Source organism: Asterias amurensis, chromosome 9 (genome assembly GCF_032118995.1).
Source record: "Asterias amurensis chromosome 9, ASM3211899v1".
Classification (NCBI taxonomy): domain Eukaryota; kingdom Metazoa; phylum Echinodermata; class Asteroidea; order Forcipulatida; family Asteriidae; genus Asterias; species Asterias amurensis.
Genome location: NC_092656.1, coordinates 12,618,294 through 12,632,189, shown reverse-complemented (window position 1 = coordinate 12,632,189; position 13,896 = coordinate 12,618,294). Strand labels below are relative to the sequence as shown.

At 40.2% G+C, this 13,896-nt stretch overlaps 1 protein-coding gene across 1 annotated transcript; it reads left to right on the top strand.

Annotated features, from left to right (window-relative positions):
* Nucleotides 1-9,890: 9,890 nt before the first annotated feature.
* Nucleotides 9,891-13,062, top strand: LOC139942051 (uncharacterized). Its single transcript, XM_071938733.1, has 2 exons — nt 9,891-10,030; nt 11,009-13,062. The coding sequence occupies exons 1-2, from the start codon at nt 9,988-9,990 to the stop codon at nt 11,599-11,601; spliced, it is 636 nt and encodes a 211-aa protein (XP_071794834.1). The 5' UTR covers nt 9,891-9,987; the 3' UTR covers nt 11,602-13,062.
* The last annotated feature ends 834 nt before the right edge of the window (nt 13,063-13,896 follow it).

Here is a 13,896-nt window from a genome sequence, read left to right as displayed (position 1 = left end):
AAAGCATTTTTTTAAGGAAACCTGCATTTCTTTGAAAACCTCGAGTCTTGAAGAAGGTGTTAACGACCAATTGTTTTACTTGTCTTGCATTAGTAAAGAAAACGAGCTCACTGGAATTTTCAGAGGAGCAAGTTTTTGTAAAGTATAGGCGTGGGTTTATGTGGAATTTACGTCACACAATGACGTACTGGGGTGTGGTTGTTAGGAGTGAACTAGAATTTAAGTTGTAAACTTCCAAATCTAACGGAACTGTTTGTAGGTTAGAAAAAGAAAGGAAACAAATCTGGACTTACAATCTTTTTACTGGTTTTCACAGAACAAATTTCCCTGGGCGATACTATTTTCTAAATCAAAAATTGAAGTCTTGTTACAAAACTGAAACATCAAACCAAAACCACTGTATTTTAGTGAGGATAACTGTGCAAGAAACAAAAAAACACACGACTGCGCTTTGTTTCGACAACCCTTTGTGCAGTGGGTCACATGGGGGCAGGCCCCACGTGCATGACGTCACTACGAGAGCGGTGAGTGGTCGTTCGTTTAGCCAGCGTTTGTTTAGCTTCCCAGGGAAGCTAAACAAACGCATCCATTGTGATATGCACGCTGGGGGAGGGTTTGGAATTAGTTTAGGGTCGGGACAAGGGTTAGGACAAAACATAAGGGGCGTTGGTGTTGGAACACTTGGTGTGTAGCAGAAACAAAACACAGCTTGAGATCAAATTACGACTGCATTTTAGTATTGATGCCGTTGTTCTACTTGAAGTGGGCGCTTCTTTAGCTGACTGAGAAATACAATGCAGACCGAGGGGATAGCACATTGGGGTGCTGCCCCCCCCCCCCTCCGCACCTCCAACGGTCGCAACACCTGGTAGGTAGGGTTGGGGGTAACTGCCACCACAATTCAACACAATCCAGGCCTTCCATCAGTTCCCTTTTCCCTTCCTTTCCTATCATCGGGTACACATTGCAGAGGCTCTTAAGATAACGCATGAGGGGTTGGGTGGACATCCGATGCAGACAGTGAACAACATAAGAACAGATGGGGTTAGAAGGAAGGGAAGGGGGAAGTTACGACCATGAGTTTATTGTTTATACTGCTTGGTTTATGTTTTGAGTACGGTATCCAGGAAGGGACATATGGGTTCATCTTTGAAACATACCATCCGTTCACATTATGTTAAAGGAACACGTTGCCTTGGATCGGTCGAGTTGTCTTTGATAATCGTTCTGTAACCGTTTGTTGTAAAATGTATATGGTTAGAAAGATATTGTAAAAGTAGAATACAATGATCTACACAAATATGCCTCGAAATTGCGTGGTTTTCTTTTTACCCTGTCGACTAACACGGTCGGCCATTTATGGGAGTCAACATTTTGACTCCCATAAATGGCCGACCGTGATAGTTCGCAACGTAAAAGGAAAACCGTGCAGTTTCGAGTGATACTTGTGTGGATCACTATATTCTACTTTTAAAACATCTTTCTAACCATACGCATTTCATAACAAACGGTTTCAAACGCTTTTAATAGACCAACTCGTCCGATCCAAGGCAACGTGTTCCTTTAATAGTGCATAGAATTCTTTAAAAGAATGAGTAAATTTTTCATTTCCTACCAGGTATATTGAGATTAAGAAAAAACAGTGAACCAAGTGGGGACTCATCGGAAAGAAACCAAAACTGTTCTTTACATTTTTTTTTTTTTTTTTTAACCGTTCTATGCATGTTTTTATTTTATATTTTTTTTTTCGGGGGGGGGGGGGATTCAAACACCACCTACTCAATCCCAACCCAACCATATCCTTCCCCCGAAACAGACACTCAAGTTTCCAACATTGTTCTTTTTTCATTTCATGAGCTCGACGGAATACGTCATTATCGTCTAGATCCCATATCGGCAGAGGGGTGTTGCTTTTGGCAGAGGGCTGACAAATTGAAGCTTGTGCACGGTATACATTAACTCGCTTAAAGGGAAGGTACTTGTTTGGTAATATTGTCAAAAACCAGTCTTCTCACTTGGGGTATCCCATCATATTAACCATATAAAATAACGAGCCTGTGAACATTTTGGCTTAATTGGTCATCGAAGTTGCGAGAACATGATGAAAGAAAGAACACCCTTGTTTGACAATTAATGTGTGAGCTTTCAGATGAGAATAAAATACTTCTAGCTAGAGTTCTTCGATTATTTTAGTGAGAAATTACTTCTTTCTCAAAAACTACGTTACTTCAGAGCGAGTCATTTCCCACAATGTTTTATACTATCAACAGCTCTCCAATGCTCGTTACCAAGTCAGTTTTTAAGTTAATATTTGTTTTAAGTAATTACCAAACGTGTACCTTCCCTTTAAAGATAAATCAGCATAGCACATCGAGTCACACGACTATACTTTTGAAATTGGAATCAAAAACAAGAAAAAGAGTCCATGTTATTTGCAGTTAAAATGTTACCAGTTGACATGAGCGCATGGGCTCGTGATGTTGGTTGGCGTTCGTTCGAGTCAAACACGTAAACGCTTTGTTTAGCTTGATATAAATAACTTACTTAGCATAGGGAGGAGGTTGACGTGTGAAACCAACAAAATAACTTATTTATAGTTTGACATTAAAAGTAAAGGAAGGGAAATAACTTGAAAAGCTTAAAATAGCACTGGGTTTGACTGCACAAATCAGAAGATATATACGTGCTAGTGTGTTTAAAGGCAGTGGACACTATTGGTAACTACTCAAAATAATTATTAGCAAAAAACTTTACTTGGTAATGATTAATGGGGAGAGGTTGATGGTATAAAACATTTTGAGAAACGGCTCCCTCTGAAGTGACATGATTTTCGAGGGAGAAGTATTTTTCCACGAATTTGATTTCGACACCTCAAGTTAAGAATTTGAGGTCTCGAAATCAACCATCTAAAAGCACACAACTTCGTGTGACAAGGTTTTTTTTTTTCTTCTTTCATTATTATCTCTCAACTTCGACGACCGATTGAGCTCAAATTTGCACAGGTTTGTTATTTCATGTATTTGTTGAGATACACCAAGTGACAAGACTGGTCTTTGACAGTTACCAATAGTGTCCACTGTCTTTAAGTGTTACCTTCGATAAACACTTCCTTGTAATTTATGGATCTAACTATCATGAGGAGCCTAACTTAGAACGGAGTCATTTTTAACATAAGAAGAATAATTCATGAGTGTGCAAGATATGATAAATTATATAGGCCTACAAAGCCAGGCCAACTTTGGGTGTTTCCAGCGAGGTCAGATGTGACTAAATACTTCCGCTAAGGTTAGGTCATGAGCGTGACCTCGGAAAGTGCTGACGGCTGTTGCATGAGTACATCTAATGAAACAGTGACATAAATGTTCAAAAACTGGATGATAGTAACTGCGGTTTTACCATAACCGGATACTGTCATGAGTTGTTGTTTACATTCTTAAGTCATTACATTAAGATGGTTATAAGCTCTGGGGGATTGGGAAACCATTATGTCATAAGGATTCTAGCAACAAACAGTATGTTGTGTACATTGGTATTGTCAGAATGCATATTGCTTTTGACATTTTGCTACAGATTACGTTGAGTTCCTGGAACAAGGGCGTAACCCTAAATTATCTGAAATACTGAAGAAGGCAACAGTTATAGTTGTTGTAACTGCAATACAATCCTTGTCATTTGATTGGTGGAACTTACTTCGCGTGACATGCAGTATTACTCCCATCCGCAGCGGCTATCCAAAAAGACCTATTCGCCAATGGGGAATAATTAACATTTCCCATTCAATAGTTTGGATCATCCTTGCTCACAATATTGAGCAGTACAGTGGCGCGGGCTGCTAAAACAAAGGAGCACCTGTGCAAAATGTTGTGATCCGATTATTGCACTGCTGCCGCTACGCGGCGCTATAGAATTTATGTTTGTCAGTAATTTGTGTGATTTTTTCATAATGTTGTACTTTACAAATACATCAAATGACAAGGATCTATATGTCAGTTATTTAAAACAAATATTGAGTGGCTCAGAGTGGAATGGACGGAATAATTATCGCTCGGTAAAACTTGGACTGTTCCTTTTCACTTGGCTTCGCCAAATTTGACCTTGCGATAATATTCCTCCCATTCCACTCTGAGCCACTCAATGTTTGTGTACTGTCGGATTGGGCCCTGTAAACAAACCTTAAATTGACTGACACTTGATTTCCAAATATTGTGACAAAAACGTGAAACTTGGAAGTGGGTGTGTCCATAAGAAGCACAACCTGCCCCAATATTATGTTAGTTGTAGCTTAGGTACATCAAAGTACGTGTAATGTACTGACTTTGCTCAATTTTCTCAAATGCAACCCGCATATGACGTCGTGAAAGTCAAAGGTCAACAATGGTTTTTGCACGACACGACAGTCTCAAACTCAGCAGAGGGCGCTGTGACAGGGTACTGTAAGACAAAAATGAGAACTTCGACGAATGTGCTATTCGCCTACGGCTAGCTTTGGGCGTCGGCTGCAGTGACAACGTTGACAAATGGGACATTTCAGCAATCCGGCTTAAGCCAGAGCCGCATCTGCTTTGGACAAGGCCCCAGAGTAACCATGTAGGCCTATACCTAGTTATGAACAGCAGTAAATGTGTTAAAATCGTAGGTAAAATACAATTATGGCTTATAGCTATGACTATGATAAAAGTATGCCCTTTGAAATGTTGTACAGATGGCCGGCGAAAGATTAATTGTGCCACTGGGTTCTTTGATGTGTGAAATATGTAACAGCCTGTTAGGCCTACATAAGTGTCTTTAATTATATTCTCCTGTGAGGTCACTCGAATCTCAACTTAAAATAACCTTCTTGGTAAGCTTTTATTACCATTATTTTCAAACGGTGGAAAAGTGTTGTTAATTTGTGGACATTGTTTTTAGAGTTACAAAAAAAAAAAAAAATATTTTGTGTTCGTCTATTCAACAACAGTTGAGCCCATTTCGGCTTATTTCCACTTCAGTTTCGCTTTCAAAACATTTAGATGTCTTATCTCGATTTAGGACGAGTAACTCTTCCTAACTAGGATTAATCTTAAGGTTTGCATGCTACAGTGCAGGGTTGGGACTCGTCCTAAGTCCTAAGATTAGTCTTAAGCTATAGGAAGAGTTTTGTGAAATCGACGGCTGGGCTGCTATACTGTATACATGAAAGGAACTATATGCTTTCTGGAAAGCCCCGGAACTGGTTGACCGCGAAGCCGATTGAAGGAGCCACTTGGCTTAGAAAAAAAAAATAAAAAACATCTCTTAATTGTATGCAGATTATTATCAAATCATCATTATTATCAACTGTTGGTACAAGTAATATTAATAAATTATTATACACAATCATTTGTGCACAGTTTTTACGAGTATTTAAACAACTAGGCTAACATAAAACTAATGCTTTCCTGTGAACAATTCTGAAACAATGGCCGGGAATTTCTGACCATATCCTAACAAGATAACTGAACTTATCCGTCTTAAGGTACCACACCTAAGTCCAACTCCAAACAAACTCAACATCCCAAATGGCCATTATCACTTTGACGTTTGGAAACTGAAGAATTCGGAATTATGGGTCCAGTAAAGACTAGGTTTTGGCTCTCCTTTGGTGAGTACTGTCTGTAGTTTAAAATTCAATTTGTATCAATGACTATCCATGATTGCATAAATGGCTTACTTGAGTTAAAGGCAGTGAACATTGTTGGTAATTATTCAAACTAACTACATCATAAGACCTTTATTATGGGGAGAGGTTGATGTGAGAAACGGCTCCCTCTGAAGTAACGTAGTTTTCGAGAAAGAAGTAAATTTTCCAAGAATTTGATTTCGAAACCTCAGATTTAGAACTTGAGGTCTCGGAATCAACCATCTAAAAGCACACAACTTCGTGTGGCAAGGGTGTTTTTTTCTTTTATGGTTATCTCGCAACTTTGACGAACAATTGAGCTCAATCTTTCAACAATCGAGCTCAATTTTTTCACAGGTTTGTTATGGATATGTTGAGATACACCAACTGTGAGGACTAGTCTTTGATAATTACCAATAGTGTCCAGTGCCTTTAAATAGAAGGTGTACGTTTGGAAAACATTTGCTACCAGCGTACGTCAGCTTACGATAGTGCGTGAGACAAATTTATAAACATTTCGTTTCGATATAATGTAGTCATGTTGAAAGATATCAGTTATTCTGCACTCAACATAATTTGAATCTGAGAAGCGTTACCGCGTAACGCCTCTCAAATTACGTGCGAAGATCAGCGATGTTGCTACTCATAATCGCTCCGAACTCGCGGCGATAATAGGGACTTTTCGTTTTCGACGACGGATGGTTCTGCGACGGTTGTTCAGCACAACGAAGACTCATCCCACGTACAGTCGTAGAAATTGAGGGACGACCGTCCTCAAAGCCGACGCATGCGCAGATGACGCCAAATGTCATCTTTGCCGTCGCAGGACCATCGAAAACGAAAAGTCCCTAATATCGAAAACGCGACTTTACATGAAATGTTACTTGTTAAATTTAGTGTCTACACAAAACATAGTTAATGGTCTGTAGTTTCGACTCTGGTAGAGTTGTTAGGGTCGAAACGTCAGGCTTAGCAACGAATTGGTTGCATTTATACCACACGTAATTTTGATGGTAATAAGTTCGCAACATCTACTTTTTTAGAATATTAAAACATTCGAACGGCACTGAAAACAAAATGCTGTATATATATATTTTTTTTTAATAACTAAATTTTCATAGTTTTTCTCCCATATAGTTTATTTCCTACTCGTGTGCACAGTTGGGTCAGCCGATGCTCGGCTTTCGGATGCCGAACACACAGGCAAACTTAAACATCATGGAGCAGCGATCGACAGTACTCGCTCCAACATTAATCTACGGAGTCTCCGAGAGGACTTAGTGGAGAGATACGAGAACAGAATCCACCGTGTCCGGAGAGATTCTTCGGAGGAAGTCGAGGAACCCGAAGGGGAGAGCGTCGCCGAGAGTGAGAGCGAGGCTGGTACCGGAGGTGGCGGAGGAGGGGGGAGCCAGGGTGGTGGCGGTCTGGGCGGAGGAGGAGGCCAGGGTGGCGGACTTGGTGGAAGTCAGGGTGGAGGTCAGGTCTGGAGTCAAGGTGGGAGCCAGGGCGGGAGCCAGGGTGGAAGCCAGGGCGGGAGCCAGGGTGGAAGCCTGGGCGGGAGCCAAGGTAGCAGCCATGGCGGGGGCCAGGGTGGAAGCCTGGGCACTGGATCGCAAAGCTACATACCTCTAAATCCTTACTTTAAAGTGCCACCAAGGAACAGGAGGAAGAACGCCAATTTGAACTCTGCTGCGTCTTCCATCAGGCTTGGTTGGGTCTGGAAGATGCTCCTAGTGCAAATGTTCGCTGTCATTACTTGCTGTACCTTGATATGATGATGTGTATAAAGACTGGACAAATGGAATGAAATGATCTGAGACGACCGTCAACATCTATTGGAACACTAAGATATTTTAGTTCCTTAAAGAACGTAAATCAAGTTGAACAGTTGGTATGATTTAGTAAAAGGTGTTGTTGTTACACGTTTTTGACTAAATGACAGCATCATCACCTGCAGCTATACATTGCTATGATGAGTTGCATGATTTGACAAAATTTAATTTGATGATCTCAGACTATCGAAAAAATAAAACCTATATAATTTGAATCACAAAACTAAATAGTGTGTTAACAAAAATGCAAAAAGCGGTATTCACATCCCGTTATTGGCTATTGCTGCGACTTATTAAAGTCAATGCTGGTAATTAGTGATTAGGAGTAATAATTGTTATTGTAGATCCCCATGAGTACTTCTTCAAAGACATGGTGAAGTGCAAAAGAAATGTTGTTCGTTTTTGTCACGGTGAGGTCGGCGGTTGATGAGAATATTGACTTTTCGTTTTCGACGACGGGTGGTTCTGCGACGGTTGTTTAGCTAAACGTTGTCGTTTTCAGCACGACGAAGATTCATCCCAAGTACTGTCGTATAAATTGAGGGACGACCGTCCTCAAAGCCGACGCGTGCGCAGATGACGCCAAAATGTCATCTTTACCGTCGCAGAACCATCCGTCGCCGAATACGAAAAGTCCCTAATATGAAACTTTGAAACGCAGACTTACCAGGTAAATGTACACTGTTAACGTAGTTCTGAGCACGCGCACATTACCGAGAACAGTGGATTTTACTTGGTAAGTCTGCTGCCACCAAGCGTCAAAAAAGTTCCCTATTTCAACAAATAGCAGAAGTTTCTTGTGAAAAGTAACCATCAATGACAATTGTGTCTAACTTGTTGTAACCTTTACAGAGACAATTTGAGATATGATTTTACTACAGCACCTTGGTAGGTTAACAACACAAGTATTAAACTTTTAAACAATATACCATGAATGAAAAAAGTGTCACTGTAGTATGATATCGAAAACATGTTAATGAAGATCTATACTTTTTGTCGATCTGTGATTTCATACGATGATACTTTATTACCATCTTTCAACCAGCGGTTACTATCTTTCTGCGAAGTATACCGATGTGATTATTTTATTAAAGTAGAAACAAAGGAAAATGTGACAATCAACTTCATTTTGTTATATTTAAGTATTTCCCAACACAAGTTCAAAAGCCATTTAGGTAAAAATGCTACTAGTGAAAATGGGGCAAAATGAGGGGAAGATTGTTCCTTCGGTATTAGTTCACATTCCTTTATCGAATTATGGCAGATTTGGTGTTGGTTGAAAGCAAACTCCTGTTAATGAGTTTATTTGCACCGCAGTGTGCGGGGGGGGGGGGGGGGGGTATACAAGGACTAATCTCTATGATTGTCCAAGAGTCCGGAAAACGTTGCATGTTCGACTTGAAGACTATAGACTATTCAACATTTTGATTAATAATACCGTATTGCTATTAAGTGTTTTTTTGCAAATACCGTATATATATATTGGCCCTGCCGTCGATTTCACACAACGCTTCCTAACTTAAGACTAATCTAAGGACTTAGGACGAGTCCAACTCCTGCACTGTAGCATGCATACCTTAAGATTAATCCTAAGTTAGGAAGAGTTACTCGTCCTAACTCTAGATAAGACGAGTCCTAACTCTTTGTGAAATCGACCCCAGGTCACTGTGCTTGTAATACTCCCTCAGCTCCCTTCAGACAGTATACAGCTCAGAGAATTAAGTGTTAATTATTAGGCGCTATATAAATCGAAAGATATTATTACAGCCCTGGCTTGCCGTGGCGTCCATAATGCTCTATCATACTCAGTAGAAACCTATACCCTTTCAGGTAGCCATTTACTGCTCAAGGACACAAAGTGTCGTGACCGTGCTCTTGTAACCACAAGAACTTTAAATTTATCACTCGGCCATGATACCTTAATATAGATGATACCTAAAGATAACATATAAGAAACCCTTTTTTGATGAATTGTGAGTAGTTTCCACTATTCGTTGAGAATTACCTGAGCCCCGATACCGTTGAGACTCTAATTTGAATCGGGAAAACGTGAGACGTGAGGGATAAACACAACAAAGTGGAGTAATTACTTTAAATAGTTAATCTACTATTGTGTTCACGGATGAGATTTGTTAGACTTAATTGAGAGCGGTTCACCGGCTGACGTCGAACGGGGGGTCATCGTATCGGAGCATGGATGACTCTAGTCACCACGATATTTTTAGAATTCCCGTTCCAGATTTAGAGATCGCAAGTGCTATATCGTTCGTGGTTTTCTGACTAGCAGCGGAATAATCCAATTATCCAGACCCTACACAGTTCATCCATGGTGTAACAAGGTACCATCGGGCCACAGGGGCTTAACAAAAAGTAATCCCCTAATATGGGCATGCTCGTCAAAAGTCGGCAATAAGCGCGGCAATCGGTTTCATTCTACCATCGGGAGCCGAACTACCAACTTCTCAATATCATTTCTACGTGCACAAGGCACACGGAGTCTCCCTGCAGTAAAACATGACATACTTATTATTGATACTGGCACTGTGCCCATTAGCAGGTAAGATACATCATTTTATCTATAATGTGACATTCTTATAAATTAAGATAATGACTGGTTTCTTTGAGTCTTGTTTATTCAAAGTGGTAATACATTGGGGACACATCCCACTGTCATGAAATACACTTATGTTACGATGCGTTGATCGATTTGATCGGAATTATTATTGTTTGCATGTTTCTTTTTAAGAACATGATTATTCAGCAAATATATTTAACACAAAATACTGAAAGCCTGTAGCGGACTTCACCAATCATCCATGAATTGGCGAGACGGCTCACAATTAGAGAATTAGATGTGATCGTTGAAACTTAAGACGAATTTATCGTCTTAACATGAAACACAAAGTATGCATGTTTTTAACTTTTGTTTAATAGAAGCTTGTTTTTGCTTCAGAGGAATGATAATTACTAGTTTTAATTAAATAGAACACACTCTCAATGAAATACTAAAGCCACAAAACTATCATAATTGACAGATTTCTACAGCCAGATTGCTTTCATCAATAGACACATGTATTTAGATGCATCAAAAATAAAATTGTGAGGCCTACTATCTTAAAGAGATTACACACTTTATTTATAAGTAATTTTTCAGAACAAGACAAAAACGTTTACATTACTTTTAGGAAAGCTTCTGAGGAAGAAAGTTGCTCTTTTCAAACTGACAATTTTTAATAGAGAATCGTCGTAATATTCCGCCACATTTTCATAAAGAAACACAATGCTCATGTTTTATTTAGATTGAAAAGTGACTAAATTTCCTGGAAAAAAAAACAACTAAAATAAATAACCTCAATCAGGTAGCCTTATTTCTGACCTTTACGGAGTTCTCATTATCATAACGGTATCCAAAGTTATTTGTGACATAATTATGGATGTAATTGACTTTGCATATTGTCCTTTTTGTTGTATAATCATAGTTTTAAAGATGATGATTAAAAGTTACTAATCCAAAAAATAATGTGTGATCTTTCAGCGATTTGCCAGTACGTACCCGTGAACATACCAAATGTAGACTACCCACAGCCTCCGTCAACGACACAACCCCCCATGCCACCATTCGGTGGTGGTGGTGCTGGACACGGCATCGGTGAACCGGGGGCAGCCGGTGGCCCAAGTGCCCCAGGTGGCCCAGGCGGAGCAGGTGGAAACCCAGGAGGAGTGGGTGGAGTAGGTGGAGTAGATGGAGTGGGTGGAGTGGGTGGAGTGGGTGGAGTAGGTGGAATCGGTGGTACGGGGGGAGCCTCCTTTCCGGGTGGTAACAGTGGAAGCGTCGGCGGTGGACCCGGTGCAGCCGCTGGGGCCGGACAAGCGGCAGGAGGCGCAACCGACGATGACTCGGACGATATGGACGGCTCAGGATCAGGCGACGGGAGCACGAACGCCCAGTATTCTTCATATGACTACGGAGCTGGAGGCGGGGTCGGTCTACTGAACAGCCCGGGGAAAACAGCATCCGTCACCCTTGCCTGTATCGTCGTCGGAGGCCTCCTGATCGCAGGCGGGATGTACATATTTTACAAAAGGCAACAGAGAAACACGGCCGGTACAACACGTCTTAATGTTTAAGAACCTGGACAGACATTTTTACTTTTAATCAGATTTTTACTCCTTAGAGTAGCAGCGTTTTTTTGTATCTATATTCGGTTGTAGAGTACATAAGTTAAATTGAGTTGAAGTAGTATACATTGCTTGTAATAAAGCAATGTTTATAAATCATTTGAAAATCTTCGATCTCACTGGCTTCAAAAGTCATCGCGGTAGAGAGTTAATGAATAGACTGGTCTCTTTTTCTGTGGACCAAACATGATCTGCAAACACAGATTCACCCATCATTCGGAATAGCTTAACTCAGTTCGGATCTCACCCGTCACACCACATGGGGACGATCGAATGTTTGTGATCGTTCCCATGGCACTTCAACGGGGGGTTGGGAGTCATACTCAGAAAGTTAAATCATTGTTTTGCTTCGAGCTAAACTATTTTTGTTTATAATTTCTCAATTCACATCAGGGACACAAAACCTTTCTACATACTTAAGACACTCTCTGAAAGCACACTTTCTTCGACATCGGTTTAATTGTTGCCAGTGTCTCAGTGCCTGTAAGCAAAACGCTTGTTAAGGCGATTCATGTAGTTAGCAAGACTGATTGATAATAATAGTCTTCTAGCTTTGCTTGGTCAGTGAGTCCTTTCTTAAAATATTACATAAAACACACTCGAAAAGAGACTAACGCGAATGCTTGCAGGCGAGCCGTCCAATGGTAGTCTCTCTTCGAGCGTGCATGTTTATCTTTTTCAAAATATGTCACTTACCAAGCATCGCTTTCAAGACTGACATCAAATTGGAAAGGATTTGTGTAACTGGCGGTAATGATCATTGCGATGTTAATTTTGAAACGCTGGTTGACAAACTTCTTTTGTCACAAAGTTAATATGGCTGCATATAAATAATAACATTATTTTTGTCAATGCGGAAACAATCAAGAACTTAAAGTGCCTGACTAACAGACCATACTATTTTATTGTATTACTTTGTATATTAAAATATCGGCTGATGACGTGTAAAAGTTCTTCGGTGAGGAACTTGAATAAATGAATTGACTGAGCTGAATACTTTCCAACGAGCGAGGGCGCCGTTCTCTCACATCACTTGCCGCTAAAACTGTTTTGCAAATACCAATATTGCGCAAGCACTAGCTTTGAAATGAGTTGTATGCTGGTATAGCTAGGGGTGCAATTATGATCGATAGCTAGACCACCATGCACCCCATTTCACTCATATCGAGTATTTGCGATACGGAGTGCGTTTTGGCGACCCCAATCAGAAACATTGGTCATCGGTTAAGTGCGGTGACGATGTTGTTCAGACCAACCAGTAACCGATATATGGACTCGGTTGGGCTTTGATTGGTGTCGCCAAAATGACTATTCTTTCTATTGAAATCAAATAACCAGGAAACCAGGGAATATGTATTACAAGAAAGTAAATATTATTGTTTGTTTTCACAAAATTGTGAATTATTAAATTACCAACTTGTTAAATATTATTGTATTAAAAACTAAAAATCTTTGAAGATGTCGTTTACATCGTGTATCTGCTAACTTTGTATTGTGTGTTGTATGTGAGGTTTTCATTCCACATCTAAAACCGAACCTGTCATCGTCCTCTCTGAACACTGTATCTGCAGACCAACGAGTCACAGTGCTGTTAACTTTTGAGGGTCCTCTGTTTCATTTAACAAGACATTAGTAATTTAATAATAATACAATTTCGAATCTTTAGTTCCAGTTTCATGACTTCAAACGAAAAAAAAAACTTTTACTATAAGTAAGGTTTATTTTGTGCAGTACAGTCAATGACAGTGTAGCTCGTGATCACAGAAGCCGGAAAGGGTTTGCACGAACTATAATGACTTTTCCTACCAACTTGGTAAATAAGTTGCACTTTCTCGAAAGAGGGCGCCCTGCTAGCTTATATTGGTGTCTTTGTACGGATAAGCATTGATGCTAAAACGAATCATCCCAGGGTTATCCAAAAGCCAAGCATGTGTTAATTTGATTTGTCGCTAAACTTCATCAATCAAAATGACCAATACAAGAAGGGGGAGGGAAAAAGAATGGCGTCTAAAACACTTAGATGGACATGCGCAAAACCAGCCCAAAGGGAAGGCAGATTGCGCATGGGGACCATGTTGATGGGATGGGCGTGTCGCCACAATCTGTGACTCAACCACGTATCGTTCGAAGTCATTTTCATACCCTCGATTAACCAATTAAAGGTAACTCTGGGTGTAGAAACACTCGTGAACGTGTACTGTTCAAACCTTGACCTTTGACCTGCTAACCTTTCTTCCTCCCTTG

Coding starts and splice junctions, on each gene's coding strand:
- LOC139942051 (XM_071938733.1), top strand. CDS start 9,988: ATGACATACTTATTATTGATACTGGCACTGTGCCCATTAGCAG. Junction 10,031..11,008: donor GGCACTGTGCCCATTAGCAG/GTAAGATACATC, acceptor GTGATCTTTCAG/CGATTTGCCAGTACGTACCC.